Source organism: Ziziphus jujuba, chromosome 7, assembly GCF_031755915.1.
Source record: "Ziziphus jujuba cultivar Dongzao chromosome 7, ASM3175591v1".
Lineage (NCBI taxonomy): Eukaryota > Viridiplantae > Streptophyta > Magnoliopsida > Rosales > Rhamnaceae > Ziziphus > Ziziphus jujuba.
In genome coordinates this window covers 1,734,669-1,755,587 of record NC_083385.1, presented here as the reverse complement: position 1 = coordinate 1,755,587, position 20,919 = coordinate 1,734,669, and the positions used below count along the sequence as shown (strand labels likewise).

General features: G+C 35.1%; 4 protein-coding genes across 4 annotated transcripts; 2 read left to right on the top strand and 2 right to left on the bottom strand.

Moving 5' to 3' along the window:
* The first annotated feature begins 7,977 nt into the window (after window positions 1–7,977).
* LOC107423926 (uncharacterized) lies at window positions 7,978–10,189 on the top strand. Its single transcript, XM_016033580.4, has 6 exons — window positions 7,978–8,351; window positions 8,506–8,613; window positions 9,145–9,306; window positions 9,399–9,570; window positions 9,661–9,734; window positions 9,857–10,189. The coding sequence occupies exons 1-6, from the start codon at window positions 8,055–8,057 to the stop codon at window positions 9,935–9,937; spliced, it is 894 nt and encodes a 297-aa protein (XP_015889066.3). The 5' UTR covers window positions 7,978–8,054; the 3' UTR covers window positions 9,938–10,189.
* A 676-nt stretch (window positions 10,190–10,865) lies between these two features.
* Window positions 10,866–12,780, top strand: LOC107423927 (uncharacterized). The gene is made up of 3 exons (XM_016033581.4): window positions 10,866–11,103; window positions 11,902–12,023; window positions 12,304–12,780. Exons 1-3 carry the CDS (start codon window positions 10,980–10,982, stop codon window positions 12,622–12,624), a joined length of 567 nt encoding a protein of 188 aa, XP_015889067.1. The 5' UTR covers window positions 10,866–10,979; the 3' UTR covers window positions 12,625–12,780.
* Window positions 12,781–12,907: 127 nt separating this feature from the next.
* Window positions 12,908–16,091, bottom strand: LOC107423893 (sm-like protein LSM1B). Its single transcript, XM_048479064.2, has 5 exons — window positions 15,516–16,091; window positions 14,466–14,534; window positions 14,229–14,344; window positions 14,069–14,131; window positions 12,908–13,449 (listed from the first exon to the last, which is right to left on the bottom strand). Exons 1-5 carry the CDS (start codon window positions 15,574–15,576, stop codon window positions 13,372–13,374), a joined length of 387 nt encoding a protein of 128 aa, XP_048335021.1. The 5' UTR covers window positions 15,577–16,091; the 3' UTR covers window positions 12,908–13,371.
* A 906-nt stretch (window positions 16,092–16,997) lies between these two features.
* On the bottom strand, window positions 16,998–18,887 carry LOC125423673 (protein NEGATIVE GRAVITROPIC RESPONSE OF ROOTS). The gene is made up of 6 exons (XM_048478494.2): window positions 18,882–18,887; window positions 18,697–18,769; window positions 17,983–18,548; window positions 17,679–17,844; window positions 17,481–17,546; window positions 16,998–17,350 (listed from the first exon to the last, which is right to left on the bottom strand). The coding sequence occupies exons 1-5, from the start codon at window positions 18,885–18,887 to the stop codon at window positions 17,527–17,529; spliced, it is 831 nt and encodes a 276-aa protein (XP_048334451.2). The 3' UTR covers window positions 16,998–17,350; window positions 17,481–17,526.
* Between the last annotated feature and the right edge of the window lie 2,032 nt (window positions 18,888–20,919).

Below are 20,919 nucleotides of genomic sequence, written 5' to 3'. Positions count from 1 at the left end.
ATTAGATTTTTAATCCTATAAAATAGAAACAACGTAAATTAGTGCCTATGGACACACTACTCTCAAACCACTTTCAGATTTCTGAAAACCCTAATCTCCAAATATTGTATGGTATTCTTAATGTCTGCTTGCCCTAGACCCTTTAAATAGTCTCTGCAAGTCAGACTTATCCATTAATTTTGACACACATAAAATAATAATAATTTGATAATATAATTATATTAGAAAAAATATGGATAAGTCAATGGGCTTATAAAGAGAGTTGGTTCTCCAATCCAATGGGCCAACTGGAGTCTTATAGAGAGTGTGTGACCAAGGGCCCTACTACAAAATAATAAAATAAGTCAGTCCCATTAATGGTATAAATAAGCCCTGTAAGTGAGTAATTGATTATGCTAAGTCCACAAATATTAATTTATTCAACATTCTCCCACTTGGACTGCATAATCATCATCATATAAAATCCAAACTCACTTACTATAGAATCTCCCGAACCATAATGTCATTTCATCCAAATATATAGTATACCGATAGGGCACAACAATATACTAGACTAGGCAGTAGAGATTCTCTCAGTAATCTCCCAAAACATTATACCATTTCAACTGAGTACTTTGCATGCCATAAACTCAGTCTAAGTAGTAGAGATTTACCTAATCATGTGCAATCCCTCAACGCACAAAACCATTTCATTCAAGCACATTGCGTATCGACAGGATACAACAATATACCTAAACTAGGTAGTAGGGATTCACCATGGCACCTGTGGATTAACATACACATATACATAGACTAATAGTCTCAACCGGCCTGTAAATACAAGGAGTAATAATATGTGTAATAAATCATCTCATAAATAAATAATGATCCACATACATCAATGTATTAAAATATTCAAAGAAATAAATAATACTCAACATGGACATTACTACAGAAAACATAACAAAGTCCCATTGACACACATCAGTCTCAACTGCCTAACAATCCCATACGGAACACATGCTCCTCAAATATGCCTACCGGTAAAGCCTTGGTCAGTGGATCTGCCACCATGCTATAAATTGGCGTGTGAACAACAGTAATGAGGCCCTCTTCAACTTTCTCCTTTACCACAAAATATTTCACATCAATGTACTTCGCACCAGGAGTACCTTTTAAATTATTGGAGAAAGACACCGCTGCAGTATTATCACAATACATCATAATACGCCTCTCAATGGAGTCAACTACTCCTAAATCACGGATAAAATTTCGTAGCCAAACTGCATGACAGGTAGCTTCATAACACGCCACATATTCTGCCTTCATAGTCGAGGATGCTGTCACTGACTGCTTGGCACTCCGCCAAGACACAGCACCTCCTGCCATGATAAATATATAACCAGTGGTAGATTTTTTATCATCCACACAACCTTTATAGTGTGCATCACTATAACCCACTACTTCAAGAGAGTTGGTGCGACGATATGTCAACATATGATCTTTAGTACTCTGAAGATACCTAAAGACCTTTTTAACTACTTAGTAATGAATAGGACCGGGATTGCTCATAAATCTACCAAGCACACCCACAGCAAAAGCTATATCATGCCGTGTACAAACTTGAGCATACATCAAACTACCCACTGCTGAAGAATAACGAACATTCTTCATTGCCATCCTTTCTCTATCATTCTAGGGACACTGATCCTTAGAAAACTTTTCACCTTTCGTAACCGGTACACTTCCAGGAGAACAATTATGCATATCAAATCTCTCAAGGATTCTATCAATATAAGCTCTCTGAGACAATTGCAATACATAATTAGTCCTATCTCTAACAATCTTGATGCCCAAAACAAAAGAAGCATCACCAAGATCTTTCATATCAAAATGGTTGCACAACATCTGCTTTGTCTCAGCTAATAGGTCAGTGTCATTAGTAACCAAAAGAATGTCATCAACATACAACATCAAAAATATAAAACTGCTCCCACTGACCTTCATATATATGCATCTATCAACAACATTCTCCTTAAAGCCATTTTTGGTGACAACCTCATCAAACTTAAGATACTATTGTTTTGAAGCTTGCTTAAAACCATAAATAGATTTCTTAAGCTTACAAACCAAATTACCATTCCATGTTTGTTGGAAACCAACTAGTTGAACCATATATACATCCTCATATAAATCACCATTCAGAAAAACAGTCTTGACATCCATCTGATGCAACTCCAGATCATAATGCGCCACAATCGCCATAATGATTCTAAAAGAATCCTTTGTGGATACAGGAGAGAAAGTCTTTGTATAATCAATTTATTCCTTCTGGCTAAACCCTTTAGCTACAAGTCTAGCTTTATACCTCTCCACTTGACCATTGGAGTCCTTTTTAGTCTTAAAGACCCATTTGCACCTAATAGGCTTGCTACCCTCTGGTAACTCAACCAAATCCCAAACTCCATTTGATGCCATGGATTTCATTTCATCTTCCATTGCATCCAACCAAAAATTTGAGTTTGAACTACTTATGGCCTCCTCATAAGTGACTGGATCTGAATCATCACTTATGTCAAACTTATGCTCCTGCAAGTAAATCTCATAGTCATCAGGAATAGCTGATCTCCTAGTCCTTTGTGACCTCCTCAAAGGTACATCAGCATCTGCAATAGCTGGAATATCCTGCTCTTCAACAATGAGTTCATTCTGACCAACTACTGGTTCATCAACTACTGGATCAACAATATCTCTATCAGGAACAACTATACTGGGAATAAAAACACTTTCTTCTCTAAATTGAGGCACCCTTGTTCCATTATTATTATCAAATCCAAAATCATCTTCAAAATAAATGGCCCTGTCTGATTCCACGATCCTGGTGGTGTGAGAAGGACAAAAGAATCTTGAACCCCTAGATCCTATACAATAGCCAACAAAATATCCACTAATGGTTTTAGGATCCAACTTCTTAATTTGGGAATTATAAGTCCTTACTTCAGCTTTGCAACCCCATATTCGAAAATGGTGCAAATTAGGCTTTCTTCCTGACCACAACTCAAAAGGTGTCTTAAGAACGGATTTACTTGGAACTTGATTCAAAATATAAGCCGCCGTCCTTAAAGCCTCTCCCCACAAATAATCTGGCAACCTAGAATTTGCCAACATAGACTGCACCATATCCAACAAAGTCCTATTCCTTCTCTCAGCTATGCCATTTTGCTGAGGTGTACCAGGTATCGTATATTGCGCATCAATGCCACACTCACTCAAATAAATAGTAAAAGGCCCTGGGTTCCTTCCAGTCTCATCATATCTACCATAAAACTCACCACCTCTATCAGACCTTACAGCTTTTATTTTCTTATTCTTTTGAAGTTCCATCTTTACCTTAAACTCTTTAAAAGCAACTAAAGAATTTGACTTCTCACGAATAAGCTCAACATGTCCATAACGAGAGTAATCATCAAAATATGTATAACCACCTAAAGCAGTTGGTGTAAAAGGTCCACATATGTCAGTGTGGATTAACTCCAAAACATCTCCACACCTAGCTAACTTATCCTTTCTTACTTTGGCAGTTAACTTCCTTTTCACACATTCAACACAAGTCAACAGATCAGAGAAATCAAGATTAGGAAGTATCCCATCCTTCACTAATATTTCCATTCTGTGCCTAGAAATATGTTCCAAACGTTTATGCCATAACATTGAGGAATTGTCATTAACTCTTGGGCGTTTGGAAACAAAAATAAGAGCAACAATAGAATTAACAGAGAAATTGAGACCATTATTAAATAAATCAAGCTTATATAAATTGCCACATAAAGTTCCAAAACCAACAACTTTACCATCCTTAAATAATTCAACTTTGTTATTTCCAAACAAAAAACTATAACCTTGACTATCCAAAACAGAAATAGACAACAAGTTTCTTCTTATTGAAGGTACATAAGAAACTTCTTGCAACTCCAAAGCATATCCAGTGGCAAGCTTCAACTTGATTGTTCCCACAATGTTCACCTTCACTCTTGAGCTATCTTCCATATAAACATGCTGCTCAAGATTGGTTGGGTCTCTTCGGCTTATCATCCCCTGCAACGAATTAGTAACATGAATTGTTGCTCCAGTATCTAACCAGCAAAAATTCATAGGCACATCAATAATATTGGTCTCAATCATTAAAATATTACCTTTCTTCTCTTGCTTTCCCTTTAAGGTCCACCAGTCTATCTTCTTGTGTCCAACTTTATTGCAGTATCCACACCTTCCATTGAAGTACTCTTTCCTTTCTCTAATCTGAAAAACACCATCCCTCGGCCCTTTAGGCTTCATACCAGAAAACTTCTTCCTATTGGGGTTAAAACCCTGCCCAGGCTTGAAACCTTGTCCTGGCTTGAATCCTTGTCCCTTCTTTTGGAAAAACCTCTTGGACTTATCTACCTGATGTGAAACCATAGCAACAGACCTAGACTTACTTAATTTAATATCATCCTCTTCCTTGACAAGGATATCAATCAATTCCTCCAAGCTACAACCTTCTTTCTTAGTATTCAAACTTGACCTTATATTATCAAACTGTGATGGAAGACTCCTCATTATAGAATAGGTCAAGAACTCCTCTCCAATGTCCATCTTAAGGTCCTTTAGCTTATTATAATAGGAGGAAAGTAGCATAATATGGTCCCTTACTCCTTTAATACCATCATACTTGGTATTATTCAATAGGTCCAAATAATGATGCTTCTCATTCATATCAAACTTGATAAACTTCTTTCCTATCTCCTCAAGAAATCCCTTTGCAGTATCCACTTTAGGAATACTAGCATATATGGCCTCATCCATGTAATTCTCCATCATCATCATACAGCACTTATTAGAGTGCTTCCAATCCTCATAAAGTTTCTTAGCTGCTGCAGTACTCTCAGCAATCAGTATCTCTGGTGGATCTATCTCCAAAGCCAAATCCAATTTCATGAAGGTCAAATTCATAACTAAGGTTTTCTTCCATTTCTGATAATTTGTCCCATCCAATTTCATCATGGCAGTCATGGGTAGAAGGTTTGGGGTGCTACTAGTTGTAAAAATAGTAAACAACAAGACATTCAAAAATTTAAGACAATTCAATTACTATTTTCCAGCCCTTCAACACAAAACACAAACATAAATATCGCTTAGGGTCTTTATAGCACTAAAGATACCCTTACGCGGGCTAGAGACAGTCAACCAAATAACCACAATCAAATGCATTGAACTGAATCACCGATACGGCAACTCAGAACCTGCAATATATGGCATTTAATTAACTTCCACTGCCATTCCAGGCGACATACAAAGCAACCAAAACTACCGACAGGGTAGCCTAGTTACCCGTATAAACTCTAATTAATAAGTGGGAGAAAAATAACATATTGGCAATTTCATGATATAGGTAAATAAAAGATAACTCATCCATTATGCCAACACACATTACATTGGTACACATAATGCAGACAAAATAAGTCTCATAACAGGTGAGTACCTAAAATCCCACACTACTATACCAACTAGGCACAAAGCCTCTTTGGGTAAGCTCACACAATCCAATTTTCCAATTATAAATATTTAATTTAATTTAATAAAATTGGAATGTGATAATTAAACAAATAAATAAACAATAAATAAATAAATTGAACAATTGAATCATTAAATTAATTAATAAATAAACAACAAATAAATCAATAATAAAAAAAAATAAAAATAAAAGAGAATAAAAATAAATAAGGTTTTTTTTTTTTGTTTTTTTTTTGCCTGCTGACGTCATCTGCTGACGTCAGCCCCAAAACGGCATGTCGTGAGCGCCTTCTTCCTCAGCTAGCCGGGTCGGGTCTGACCCGATTCCAACCTGTACGGGTCCCGCGACATGATTTCTTACCCGGCTCTATCTCGCCGTTCCGGACTCCGTTTCCGGAAATACGGGCGGCGATAGTTTCGTCTTCCCTTGGGCAACGTTTCCCACAAATCAATTTGATTCAAAATCAACCCAAAATAAACACCCAAGCAAGGTTTATATTCGGCCATGGAAGGTTCAAAATCAACAGATTTTTACAAGGTTTTGAACCAAATTGATTAGTCTAAACTACTACGTGCAATCCATAAACTCCAATAAAATATAGCCCAGTTTTCAAATAGCATCAATAACCATTATTCGGATTTTAAGGGTTTTTTTTTTTTTTTTTAATGAAGAAATAGAAATCGGGTTATATATAGATATGCATACATAATCGAAAGTATTATCACACAGATTCCAGCAAATATATAAACATCACAAACACAATCGGGCATGAATCTTATATATTCACAAGATATGTAATTTTGATTCTCTTAATCTACACATGTATTCGAATCGGAGAAGAAGGAAAAAATAAACAAAAAACATGTATAGATTATTCAATGGCCGAACATACAGTAATAATCTGAATAATCACATGAAATTTATTATACATATTAACCATGCTCTGATACCAATTGCTAGAAATTTTATGGATCTAAATATACATAATAAATTCCATAAATCATAAATTACTAACCTCCAAACGCAGCCATTGATAAATTAGATCTTTAATCCTGCAAAATAGAAACAACGTAAAGTAGTGCCTATGGACACACTACTCTCAAACCACTCTCAGATTTCTGAAAACCTTAATCTCCAAATACTGTATGGTATTCTTAATGTCTGCTTGCCCTAAACCTTTTAAATAGTCTCTGTAAGTCAGATTTATCCATTAATTTTGACACACATAAAATAATAATAATTTGATAATATAATTATATTAGAAAAAATATGGATAAGTCAATGGGCTTATAAAGAGAGTTGGTCCTCCAATCCAATGGGCTAACTAGAGTCTTATAGAGAGTGTGTGACCAAGGGCCCTACTACAAAATAATAAAATAAATCAATCCCATTAATGGCATAAATAGGCCTTGTAAGTGAGTAATTGATTATACCAAATTCACAAATATTAATTTATTCAACAATGAATTCAGAAAGCATTAATTCTTGCCAGGTTTGTAAAGGTACAGATTCTTAGGTGACGCTTTATAGATATAGTGGGTTGGGAAGCATGACTTCGTATATGAAATATGGATGGTCCAAGAAGACAAGTTAGTTTTCTAATTAATTATTTCTTCCTTTTGTTATCAATTTTCCTTGTAGGTTGATTTATATCCATATTAAATTAAATCTAGTTAGTAGCTAGGAGTACCCCATTTTTAGATACCATTTTTTGTAAAGTGCATGTTAAATTGTATGTTTCATAGTTATGAAAGTGTATTTAATTAAGATTTTAAAATTTTTTTATGAATTTAAAAAGTTTGGGTTTATCCAATATAAACCTTTAAAGATTCATTCTTCTTCTTCTTCTTCCTTTTTTTTAATTATTTTTTTTTTATTTTTTTTTTTAACTAAATCTGATCTTTACAAAATCTATACTAAAATCTAACATTTAAAAAATGTATGAAAGTCTTGAGATATTTAATTAAAATTTTTATAAAGGATGATATATTCAATTAAATTTTTCATAAAGTCTATCTTCTAAATCCTCTCTACTTGTGAGATTCGAACCTATCCATTCATGGATACAGAAATAATTTAAACTCAAATTGTTATTCGAGAAAACTATGAATTTTTTTTACTATATTATCTCTACATGAATTATCATATATATATATATATATTCATCAAATTTTATGTTTAGTACAAGATGAGACTTTAACGATGACAAATTTAGTGGAAACGAATTATATAATATCAAAGTAACAAAATCGAAAATGTGGCTTCCAGAAAAAGCATGGTATATTACCCAAAAAACCCAAAAAAACAAATGGTATTGCAACCCAAAAAATCAAAATAAAAATAAAAATTTGAGCGGAAGCAGATGACACGTGGAGGCACAAAATGGAGGTACGTGGAACAGCAAAAATTGCACAGATCTTGTTCAAAAAAGGCAACACAGGCTATACAGTGAGCCCTTGGCAATTAGCTGACGGCTGATTCTTTCTCCCTTCTCTAGTTTTCCAAGTAACGACTTTACGCAATGTATCGCACAGCGGCGAAGCGACTGTTCCTCGGAGTTTCGTCCGGTAGCTGTAGCAAAGCTCCTGTGCGATTCCCTAATCTCCGATGCCTTACCAAGTCCGTAAACTCTGAGTCATTCGCCAACCAGAGCTCCAATCAACACCAAAACCCACTTGCCCCTGATTATTCAGATTCCACATCGTCGTCGACTTCATCAAATTCATCAACGGCCGAAGAAGCCCGGCACCATCAGAGGCCCAGAGTGGAATACCAAGAAGAGCAAGCTCGAGTGCTTGGGGCCTCAGTGCCTCACGTGGTCCGTTCTTTAAACCCCCTCCCTGCTTTTACCCCATTTTTTCTAATTTTATGCTGTATTGCGATTCGGTCTTTAACAGTAGGAGTTCTCGCTGTGCAAAGATTCTAATTTTATTTATTTATTTATTATTTTTGGCGTTTTGAATTGATTGCAGCTAAAGTTGGGTTGGACCGAAGCTGCAATGATTGCAGGTGCGAGGGATGCTGGTGTGTCTCCGGCTATAATTGGATCATTTCCCAGGAGAGAAGCCGCATTGGTTGAGGTTTTTTACCATCTCTTTATCCAATCGTTCTTCCATTTTAACCACCCATTTTCAATATAACTTGCTAAAGTTTGGTATTTGTGCACTGATTTGGTAACTTACAAGATTATAGCTTTTGTTTTTTTTGTTCTCAAATTTCTGATTGGATCATGATTTATGTAACAATTATATATAAGAAGCTAGACTTTACAACGGGCTCTTTCTTGATTTTACATTTCTTATCCCTTTGTGTAAATTGGGTAGAAGGGAAGTGGCTTCAGTGTGATCGACAGTGTACGGGGGTTACTAAAAACACAATCATTTACATAATAAACAGTATCAGCTCTCTGCCTGAAGTTATAAAGCGTTAGATAGTTTCCAAAGAAGTATTTTCCGTATGAATTGTCTCTAACTCTTCAATTATGCCCTATTTGTTTTATTTTTATGCTTGGTCACTTTTGAGTAATTCTTTCAGTGGGTAGGACCTAACTTTCTTTCTATGTTCTTATCAATTTTGATACGCACTTATTTTTTATTCTCATTTCCCTTCAGTTTTTCATGGACGAGTGCTTACAGAGGCTTATTGATAGAATTGATTCTGGAGAAGACCTGAAAAGTTTGATTCCTAGTGAGCGTATCTCCAAGCTTATCAGATTTCGCTTAGAAACGCAAGCTCCCTTTATATCCAAATGGCCTCAAGCTCTTAGTATTCAGGTACGAGGTATCATCCTTTGTCTTTCATAGCTTGGGTGTGCAGTCAGTGAATATGAAACAGGCATAATATTTTGTATGAATTTTCCTTATAGGCACAACCGGCGAACGTTCCTACTAGTTTTAAGCAGCGGGCAGTGCTTATTGATGAGATCTGTCATGCTGCTGGTGATGAGGCCTCTGACATCGATTGGTATGTGAAGCGAACTGTTATAGGAGGAATATACTCCACAACTGAGATTTACATGCTTACTGATAATTCTCCAGGTTTGTAGTTTTTGCTTTACCCGCTAATGGAGTTTGGGATTGTAAATATTTCTGCTAATGTAACACTTGGAAATTTGTCTTTCTTGACAGATTTCCGTGATACTTGGGCATTCTTGGGTGGACGTGTGAAAGATGCTTTTGATTTGAAGAAATCAGTTCAAGAGGTAGCTCTTGAATGTGGAATTAGTTCATTTAGTTTACTGTTTCGGATTCTCGACTTCTTGAATGTTGTCCTCTTGAGGTTTTGAAAATTTAAAAGTTCCCTGGTTGTGGTGAAATTTTGTAGGCAAAATACTTGGCAGAAGCTGTTGGAGCGGGAATAGGGAGTTCTGTGCAAGGATTTGTGAAGAGAGCTTTTCAAGGATGAACTCTAAAACGAGTACCAAACGTGGGTTCTCTAGTCATTTGATGCCAGTTTCATTGTTACCACTTGCAAGAGTTGCACATCTAATTGAATATCGAGGTGATGCTGTTTATGCTGGTGATTCTTTTTGATTTTGATGATCCTTCAAATTGTAGTAAACTTTTCCGTTGTTAGTATTCTTTGTCAACTGGGACTTATAATCTAAATCTTTCGGAGCGTAGGGTTAAGACCTTGGTATTTCTTCTTACATCTTTATACTCCGTGTAAATAATGACCAGATTATTAGACTTAAAGCTGATGTTTCGAATAATGTTTTATGCAACCATCTTACAAATGGATGATGGTTGTTTTAAAATGATGCTATTGTTCTTGTAAAAAGGTATTATTTCCAATGACAAGATATGCAATGTTATTTAACATAAGTTTTGCCCCAAGAATCGGTGGTGCAACATTTCAATGAGCGCGACATATTTGGTTGTTTTTTGTCCGTTAGATCAGAGATGTCATTGATAATTTGATATCACCTCTTTTAAGTGACGAGCTTCAATAGCAGCCAGAATGAAGCGATTGATTGAAACTGCAACTCATTTTCATATGAAAGTAACTTTGAAAACGCTAGAAAATCCACCATAAGCAACCGAAAGTAATTCATGTCAAAAGCCAAAGCGACATATGGAAAAGGGAAATATTTTTTATTTTGGGGAAACGGTATTATTCTCAAGTTCCTCAACCTCACCATTCATTCATCTAGACAGCAAGATGGGCCATGATTCGCCCAGAGCATCCCATGAACCTAAAAGCCCTTGGAATGTGTGAAATAGAGGCCCAAACCTTCTAGGATTGGCTCCAAAAAACAAAGAAATCCTATTGAAAAAGTCAGAGAAAGACTGCATTATTGCTGTTAATTGTCCATTTTTTTTAATTAATTTGCTACCAATTAAAGAACAGACCAACCACCAACCAGCCGTACCAGTGGTTGAAAGAAAGAAAAGGTTGAGAGGAAGAGAAAAACGTTGGCTTGAGATTATCTGAGAGACTGCTAAAAATGGCTACTGCGTCAGAGATTGCAGCGAAATTGAATCTGAATCCGCACCCAGAAGGTGGGTTCTACTCCGAAACTTTCAGGGATACTTCCGTCTTGCTGTCCAAGTCTCAGCTTCCTCCCGAGTGTAAGCCCCTCCCATCCCACTAAACTCTTAATTCCTTCCCAAATTAAGGGTGTTTGTTTTGCTTCTTTTGCCTCCTATCTTATTCGCCGATCCCGATTTGGATATTTCTTTATCTGTGCTTTGTGTTTTATTCCGTTGTTGGACCTTTCTTTTCCTTCTTTTTGATCTCAAATGTTGACTTTTTGGACTATAATATCAAAATATGCAAGGTTCACATGGTTTTGGTTTGCAATGACTTTAGCTAGTTACATCCTAGATACGGTGTGAGATTGGAAGGGAAAGGATCAAATTCCATTTCCATATCTATGGTTTTAGATGATATGTTTACAGTTGGATACAAAACTTAGTTCTAAATTGTAGCTACAAATTGCAGGGGGCTCTAACAGCCCAGTAATAGAATTTTTTCCTGAACGAGAAAACAGAAAAATGCTTACTTTTCAATTTTTGTTAATGGAAATCGTATTATTTTATATATTTTTCTGTTATAATGGATTATGCAGTTTTAGATGAATGAATTTTACTCGTTTCAAAAATTTGATTTGGCGATTTAAGCAGGAAAATATGCTGTTTTTGCTATGTTGTTTGTTATATAGTCATCCAGTATTATATCTCCCATAAGCAATGTGATACATATAAGGATAAAAACAATGCGGCAGAGTTTTATACTGCTGCTTTTGTACGTGTAGGTTTTTTCTTTTTATCAACTAAAGTACAGATTTTATTGGAGAGAATCAAGGAATAAACTTCTATATAAGAATATCCAGTTTATGTACTAATGCAATTGAAGCTTATACGCAGACAAAGTTGATCGCCCTGTTAGTTCATGCATTTACTTTTTGCTACCATCTGGGAGTGTGTCACGTCTTCACCGTATACCATGTGCAGAAACCTGGCATTTTTACTTGGGGGAACCTATTACGGTAGGTTTTAGCAGTATTGGTTTGCGCTAATTAGATTGGAATTTTCTACATTCACAAGCCATTTCTAGTCACCATTGCAAAATATGTCATTTAATGGATAACCATCATATATCTCCTTTGTGGATATCTCCTTCGTTGATAGCTTGGATTTTGCCATCAGATTGTTATTTATACTTTACTTTCCCATGTTCAATACATGTGATTGAGCATTTGACAAGACGTGTTCATCTTTCCTGCCATGTTAGCATGTCCAAGCAATTCACGCCATGTTTACTTTCAGGTATTGGAGTTAGACGAAGATGGGAAAGTCAATTTAACCTGCCTTGGTCCAAATTTGATTGGAGAAAATCAGCAACCGCAGTACACGGTGAAACCGAATGTATGGTTCGGGGCATTTCCAACTAAGGACCTAAACATTTCTCCAGACGGAACAGTGCTGAAAGCTGCTCCAAGGGATGCCGAGACCCACTACTCTCTTGTAGGATGCACCTGTGCACCTGCATTTCACTTCCAGGACTTCGAGCTGGCAAAACGTTCTGAACTTATTTCACGTTTTCCTAAAAGCGAACCTCTCATATCTTTGCTTACTTTTCCTGATTGAACAATAGAAGCTTCGGTTTTTCCCAGTTTCTCTGGGTAATGTTGTTTCTGCTACGTTATGTATGTTAAATTTGTAAGAAATAAATGATTCTGTTCGACAAGACAAAGCGACGTTAACTCTTGTTAGTATACATAACAGTTCTATTGTCGTTGGAAATCTTTTGCTTGTTTGATATTTTTTATTTATTTCTCTTTGGAAATGTTTTTCTTCATTGGTAAGTAATGGTATGCATATTTTAAGCAAATCAAAGACCATATTGCAAGTCATGGTTAGCAGAAGTAAATGGTTACCGAAATAACATGATCTTTGTAAATTTTAATACACATCAAAACAAATGGTCATCTTACAGAACAAATTAAACCTGACTGCGCCATCAAAAAATGCGGCTCCACAGCAGTAACCCCAAACAAAGTATGTCCAGAAGAGATTAGACAGGAGGAACAAAACATCGTCCCAACCCATAGGACCCAACCAAATCAATTGCATGTAGAAAGTAAAATACACATGCACCAGCAAAACAAGGAAATTATAATAATTGCCTAGAGACCCAACACTTTTAACTTCCCTTTCCCAAGTTCAGTAAATCCAAATCCTCAAAATTGTTAAAACTTTTTACCCTTTTTCTTTTTGGCTCCTGCTCCTCTAGAGGCAAAAATCTGGTCCGGAATCATACCCTCTTTCCACCTTGGCTAACCACTGGACTAACATACGCACAGCATAAATCCATCTTGACATTGTGAGGATAACTTAATCAAAATCAAGGAACTCCATTCTTTTTCTCATAGTTCCCTTCAGATCTGTAGCATCCTTTTCTGCTTTCTGAGCCTGGAGAAAAGAGTAACGCACTTAAGTTAGAAATTTGGTCTATACTATAATATTTTAAAAGCATAAGACACTTATAAACAAGGCACTCAAATGACAATATTAAAAGGTCTCTACCACCATGTACGATTGACAATCTCAAAACAAAAGATCGAACTCCAATTTCATTTCATCAATTTGAGTCGATTTATCATTGTTCAACATATCTTCTTGAATGGAAGGATGTTCTAACATGATCGATATCAAATATAGTGTTTTTATATTACTACATTCTTTTTATGTCAGAGTGAATAGATTAATTTCCAAATAAAAGAAATTCCAAATTGGTTGTTCCACAAAGAAAAAAATCAGACATATTTTATATGCTTTTTAAAAAGAATAAGGCCAGGTCACAGGGTCCAATTCAAATATAAAATAAATCTGCATAGGGCATGAAAAGGCTCCTCATAGTTCCTGGTGGGACAAACTTACAAAGTAATGCCACACATTCGCTGATGCTACATACCCGTTTATGAAATAGAATACACTTTATAACAAACTCACAACATGACTAGATGACGAACACATGAGCATTGCAGATGTACAGTTTAAGCAAAAATAGCTTTGCAAAAGAGGCAGTTACCTTTCTTATATCCGCTTCTGACACCTGAGTCATATGTGGGGGAAGCTCCTCCTTATCCGAGTCCTATGGAAAAAGGGTATTACAATTTCAAAATAATATGGCATAGTTTGACAGAGATTAACACAGTCAATTCATATAGAACAAGAGATAATGCATATACCAGCTCGCCGATTAAGACAACATTCTCCCCACGGATCACATACAGACCTAATTGGATATCACAGTAAAGATCACCAACAATAACTCGTTCACACGCACCTTCAAGAACAACATTAGCTGAGGACAGGGGGGAAAAAAAGAAGAAGCAAAAGCTGGTATCAGTCAACAAGGTATCAAGAGAAAACGAAGAGAGGAAATGAATTAGAACTCAGCACAGTACGCAAGTTGGACATATTACCAAATTGATCAAAAGATCGTAGTAACCCCAAGAGCTTTCGACCATCTCGTAACAAGACAAGAAGTTTCTCTGAAAAAGTAAAATACAAGTTAATGACCGAATCAAATTAGAGCAATTGTAACATGTCAGTTTATAAGCATGTCCAACTAAATTGTAATCCTAGATTAGCAAAAAGGAGCCTTGAGTAATTTTAAATGTAGCTTTAGGGAGGGAGCACTAACTTATGGCCTAAATGGAGTATCTTCCATCTCCACTGCCATATGGAATACCTTCTAATTCTAATCATATAATTTGATTAAAGAAGGGTGAGTTTGAGTCTCCATAATATAGAAGTCTAAACACCAAAAATCAACGTGAAAAATATTAGTTCGGCCATTTTAACCTCTGATTATTTGGTTTTAAGCCTGTTTAATAGCTGAGTTTCAGCATTGCCTTCTTCCAGAAAAGTTTTCCCCTTTTTCCGCCTTTATTCAATTCTAAATACATTCCCTTCTAAGAAATTGAAGAAAGAATAATATCAAGACTATTTTCAATTTCCAGAACTGATACACACACTTTTGAAGTTGCTATAGTAACTAGTAGAGACTCCAAATTGAAGCTTTCCTTCACCATACATGATTAAGGTTAACAAATTGAGGCTAGGGATTCATTCCAAAGGGGGGAATATATATATATATATATATATATAATATTTTAATCAACAAAGTATATATATATATATATATATATATAATATATTTTAATCAACAAAGTAAAACTCATTACATCTCAAACATAGTTTGTGAGAAAATTAACCGAAGAACGAGAACATAGTTACTGAAGGGAACCTGTAAATCCAACAAAGATAAATGCAATTCCATTTTATATAGTAATTTTACCAGAAAAGAAATATATATTACCACGCAATTAAACATATAAAATTATAAAACTTTTCATTTAAAAGAAAACCCATTAGCATTGATATATAACAAAAGCCAAACTTGCCGCATAAAAACACATAGATGAAAAAGATGGGCAAAGAAATAGAGAATGAAAGGAAAAAGAGAGTACTGTCAAGATAGCTTGCAAGCGAAGTGGAAAGAAAAACGTCCTCTGCACCAGTCCAAGACATGGTTACTATTGGGAACTTGGAAAACCAACCAAGAGTCCTTCCAATTCTTCTGCAATGGCATTGGCTTCACCCAACTACCACCTCCAACACCACCCCTAAACGCCAAAAAGTAATAACACTCGGATTTCCTACAAACCCACACTCTTTCCCCACACCAACCCTAATTCCAAAACAAAACCCCTCTCCACCAAAAAAAATATAGAACGAAAAAAAAAAAATGAAGATTTTTTGGTAACAAAACGTAATAATAATAATAATAATAATAATAATAATAATAATAATAATAAGATTGAAGTAAGTTAGGTTTCAGACCATTTTTGGATCACCGGTTTTGCGAGGAAAAAAGATTACATCTTTATTGAAAAAGATTGCATCTTTATTTCTTCATTCATTAGTCCCATGTGTCAGCGTGTAACTGACAAACAAATTGTCAAATTTGACAAAATAAACCCCTCTCTATCGCTCTAGGCCCTTCTCTTTGGCCTTTGACCTTAACCGGGAAAAAAAAAAAAAAAAAAAAAAAACATACACACACACACACACCAAAACGTACTTTGATTTAGGATTTTAACAATTAAATGCTGTTAAACTAATTCAAATCTGTATTAGATCTGATCCAGCATATAATTATGAGTTAGGCACCGTGACTTTCAATCATTTGTTAACACGTGTCGGGTAATGTATTTTAAGACTTGAGTTCTTTTTGGTTGTAAGTAAACTAATAATATTGATTAATTGCTGGTGGTCCACCATTGGGAGCTTTTTTATACAACTTTTCCCCCTTCAAAATTCTCAATAATTTTCTTTTCAATAAAAAAAGACAAAAATTTGTCAATAATTTTTTACCAAAAAAATCTCAATAACCTGACTTTCTATGAAAAATAAATAATAATTTTAATTCCAGATAACAATTATTTAGATTTTGTTTGGAAAGTATTAAAATTAGTGGGAGTATAAAATTTTTTGGAAAAAAAAAAAATATATATATATATATATATATTGTGTGTGTTAGGATGGCTTTTGGAAGGAGGAAATTATGGATGTGAGAAGAAACTAAATATCATAATGTGTAAAAATACAATGAAAAATGAACTTTCAAAGAATAGTTATTTTAAAATCTTTCGAAAGTTTATTATATATTTTATTAAAAAATCATTTTATTCTTAAATTTTAAAATATAAATTAATTAATTATTTATAAGTTTTAAATATCCTTATATAAATCAAACATTCAGAAAAATAATTCATATAAAATTGAGTTCTCACAAACTAATCTTCAGAAATTAATTTTTTTTTTTTTAAATTTCAACACTTTTCGAACAATGCCTTAGGAGAAAATTTTTCCTCAAAACACTCATTTTATTTAAATTTTCATAAAAAAAGAAGAAGAAAGTTACAATTCTTACATAAAATCTACACATATATGCAGTAACCAAAGAAACAATAATATTGGATTATTAAATATTTAGCAACATTAATTGTTCCAACCCTTTGGCAAATTTCATGAATTCCCCGTACAAAAATAGATTCAGTGTCCGTACATAGATAGGAACATGGTATCAGTATGGTTGTTTGTTTTCTTCCAATATACTACTAACAAACTGCTGGTTCCCTCGGAGGCTGTAATTTCTGTGCTACATGAAACATTGTCATTTTGAAGCAAGAAACACACCTTTAATTGTTTCATGTCGTATCACTTCCGTGGCATTGTTTCTAAAAGGTATGACACCTCCTATAAGTAGCTCCATAATCCTCTACTGATTGACTCCAAGTACCTGGATTTGCAGCACAAACATTTTAACCACATTGTATGTTTTCCACATAAATGAATATTTATACTTGTTATATAAATTAGACTTCTTAGGTTTTCTTTTTGCTCCAAATACTAGAAATTGCAAAACTTACCTTGTGTTAATCTTCAGAAGTGGCAGAAGGGGAACCGATTGATCAATTATATCTCCAGAACTATATCTGCAATAAGCAGAAGTTCCATGATTAAATTCTGTGGTTATTTTTCTTCCAATGAAAAAAAAAAAAAAGAAAAAGGAAAATGTAATCAGTTCCTGCATGAACCAACCCAATGCATGAAAAAAGATTGCTTACATTCAGAATCTGTCTTGACCCATTTACTTCCATCGTCTGTCTTCTCAAAGATTTCATCCTCATTGGTGGACTTGGGTATATTTCTGTTGTCCAAATACTTCTTTGTAGCCAATGATGGGCTTGTACTTTGTGGGTATACCTTTTTCTTCAATATTGCCCTCAGTATCTGAAAACATTAATTATTAACAGAGAAGAAAAACTACATATATATATATATATATATATTAAAATATATGGTTTTATGAATTAATTTGTCTCATGGTTTATTTGCATTTTCATGGATATGTATGGATTTACTTATTACCTTCTCCATTCTTGATTCTGGTATTGGATCCCTTAAGCTAGAAGTAGGGGGAAACCCACTCCCACAAACAAACATCTTCTTCAGAAGAAAAGACAGTGACTTTTTCCCAATTGAATTCTTTGTGTTGTCCAAGCAAATGTTTTTCCCTTTACTAGGTACTACAATGTTGCTATGTTTGTGACCACCATTTCTACCGGTAGACTTGTCAGAATTGTCATTGTTTGTTGTTGCCTCATGAGCTTCCAAGCTTGATTGTATATTGGCAAACTCTTCCAGTGGAACAAGATTATTTTTTGTGTCCTTTTGTTCTAATTCTGGAGCTGAAGCTGCTTGTTCATTGATTTGTTCATGCAGTAAAATTAGTGAATTCAACTCCTGAAGTTCTCCTAGTACTTCCTCAGATGTAAGACTTTCTAGATGCTCTTCCGAGGAAGATTCTGTTTTTCCCCGGAAATTACTTCTTTGTAGATCTCCGTTCACATTATTAATTCCGAATGTCCCAATTGCCAGCAATCCATGAGGCCAGTCATTGAATTCTTCAATGCCAGGTCCTACCACCTTGTTTTCTATAAGAAGAACAACAAAGAAATAGTGCAAAAAGAAAATTAATTATTACACGGAGGAGCTTTATTTTATATAATATATATATATATATATATGTATGTACTTTTGAGCCAATTAAAGTTATGAAATAAGAAAATAAAGAGCACTAACTGTGAATGGACTTTGAGTCTGGTTTCTTGCTCCCATGTGCCCCATCAAGCTTGCTTTGCATCCAATTAAATATCTGCCAATCAAACAGTTCATCATCTTTTTTGTCAAAAAAGAACTAGAAGGAACCTTTTACAAAAGAAGAAGATTTGTATAAATGACCAGTTACTCTCTCCTTCTTTACGCACCTTCATTTGGTCGGATCGTGTTGGCAACTCTTCTGAGTTTAAAAGCTGTAAACTATTCAGAAGCAGCAAGACAGAAGGATATTACAAAGGTGGGCTTTTTTAGAAATCAAGTTGTGCAGTACTCTAAAGTCTACACATATCGATCTCACCAGCCAACGAGAGCTTAGCAGCATAATACTTAAATAGATAGAGCAGTAGGTTTATGAGAGTAGAAACTCTATGGTACAGCCAAAATGATGGTTGCCAAATGGTTCAAGTTCCCAAACACTGACTTTTGCCGCGCCTTTCTTCTCTTTCCCTCATCTCTTTGTCACCTTATTATTTTATTTAACTAGCTTGTCCTTTTTCGCAATAATTAATTAGCATACCACCTCACCAGTCATATATTTTACATATTGCTTTAGATCCCAAGCATTATTGATACTGTTCCTACAATGCCCTTGAACCTATCTTTGATTGTGTTTGTAAACCAAGTTCTCATGCAGAAATCACTGTCTATCAAAACAATCAGATAGCTACTAACTAAAACACCAGAGGTCAGGAATACTTGGCTTGGGACCAAGTTTCTAATGCATGACGTGTATGCAATGCAATGGAATGGAAAAGTCTACACAAATAGGTGACCTTGAATTTGAAGGGGCCACGTGTACTGTACCTGTTTGTACTACTATGTCATAGTCCAAAGGTTTTGACATGACAAGACAACATAGGACCACATCTACCACGATGCTCTTAAGTTTGCTTCTTTTATTAATGTAATAAAATAATGTAACATGGGCATTTGACAGTAACAGAGTTGGCTGCAAATAGAAAACGATAGAAGCATTTAGCAGACCGGCATTGAGCTATATATAAATATACCAAAGGGAACCTAAATATAGAAACCTTTACAAACTGTATGGGGTCAGTGGGCAAAGTAGGTAGGAGGATTATAATAGCCCATCTTCTCGTGGGCATGTTTCTCACTCACCGAACCCTCTAGGCATCTGCTCAATCTTCCAAAACTACGAACCACAAAACCACAAAATATTTGATTGACCCCCACTTTAATTTGGACCTCTACAATCTTCCCCGAGAACTCTCTCAAATGCTCTTCATCATTTACCAAGTTCTAATTATTACGTTCACATCAATGATAAAATTAAAGAACAATTTGTAGAAAGTTTAATAATCAAATTAAGGCTATTTTTTATGATTGATTTAGCAGTTCGTGACCTTGAGGATTTTCAGGGAAAACTACAGTTTAATTAATTGATATTCAAAACTAGGTATAGGATATGTAGTACACCGAGTTAATAGATATGCTACTAGTTTTCAAGACACAATCTTCAGCTTTGGAAATGTGTATATAAAATCTTATGGCAAATATTATATAGTTATACCATGCAAATCCCTCAATTGGGGGTAATGGAAACTGATACAAATTCACTAGTTATATGTACCTAAAGTCAAGGTCATCTAAAATTAATTAGCTAAATCATTGGAAATGGTACCAAGACCAGCCAAGTTGGGAGCCTGGTTGCAGCAGCCTAGCTACAACCTACAACTCACAAAATTTTCTGAATTTTTCACTTTTCACCACCAGTTTTCGTCCCACTGTCTAAAATGCTGAGAATGCTGGACAAACAATTTAAAATAGGTCTCTGACAAAGCGACAACTCGGTCATAAAAACTTTTGTAAAATAGCTCAAATCCATTTATGGATTGGCCTACACATTCTCTCTCTCTTCATGGGATTCCATACCACCCCATGCACGTGAACCTGTCCTGTCACATGAATCCAAGCCACGATTAACACAAAATTGGATTTGTACTCAATGGTCCGGCAGGGATTCACCACGTGTCAAACATCCAGTTTTGATGACTGTTCATCGGATAATATCCGACCAACATGTGTCTCTAAGAGATCGTTCAGTCTAAGACTCTAAGCCTGACATTTTTCCTTTGCCCTTTAATCTATGAGCTACAGCAACTTTCCAACCGTGAAAAATGAGATCATTGGAAAAAACAGCAATTATTTTTAATCCCACTTTTAATT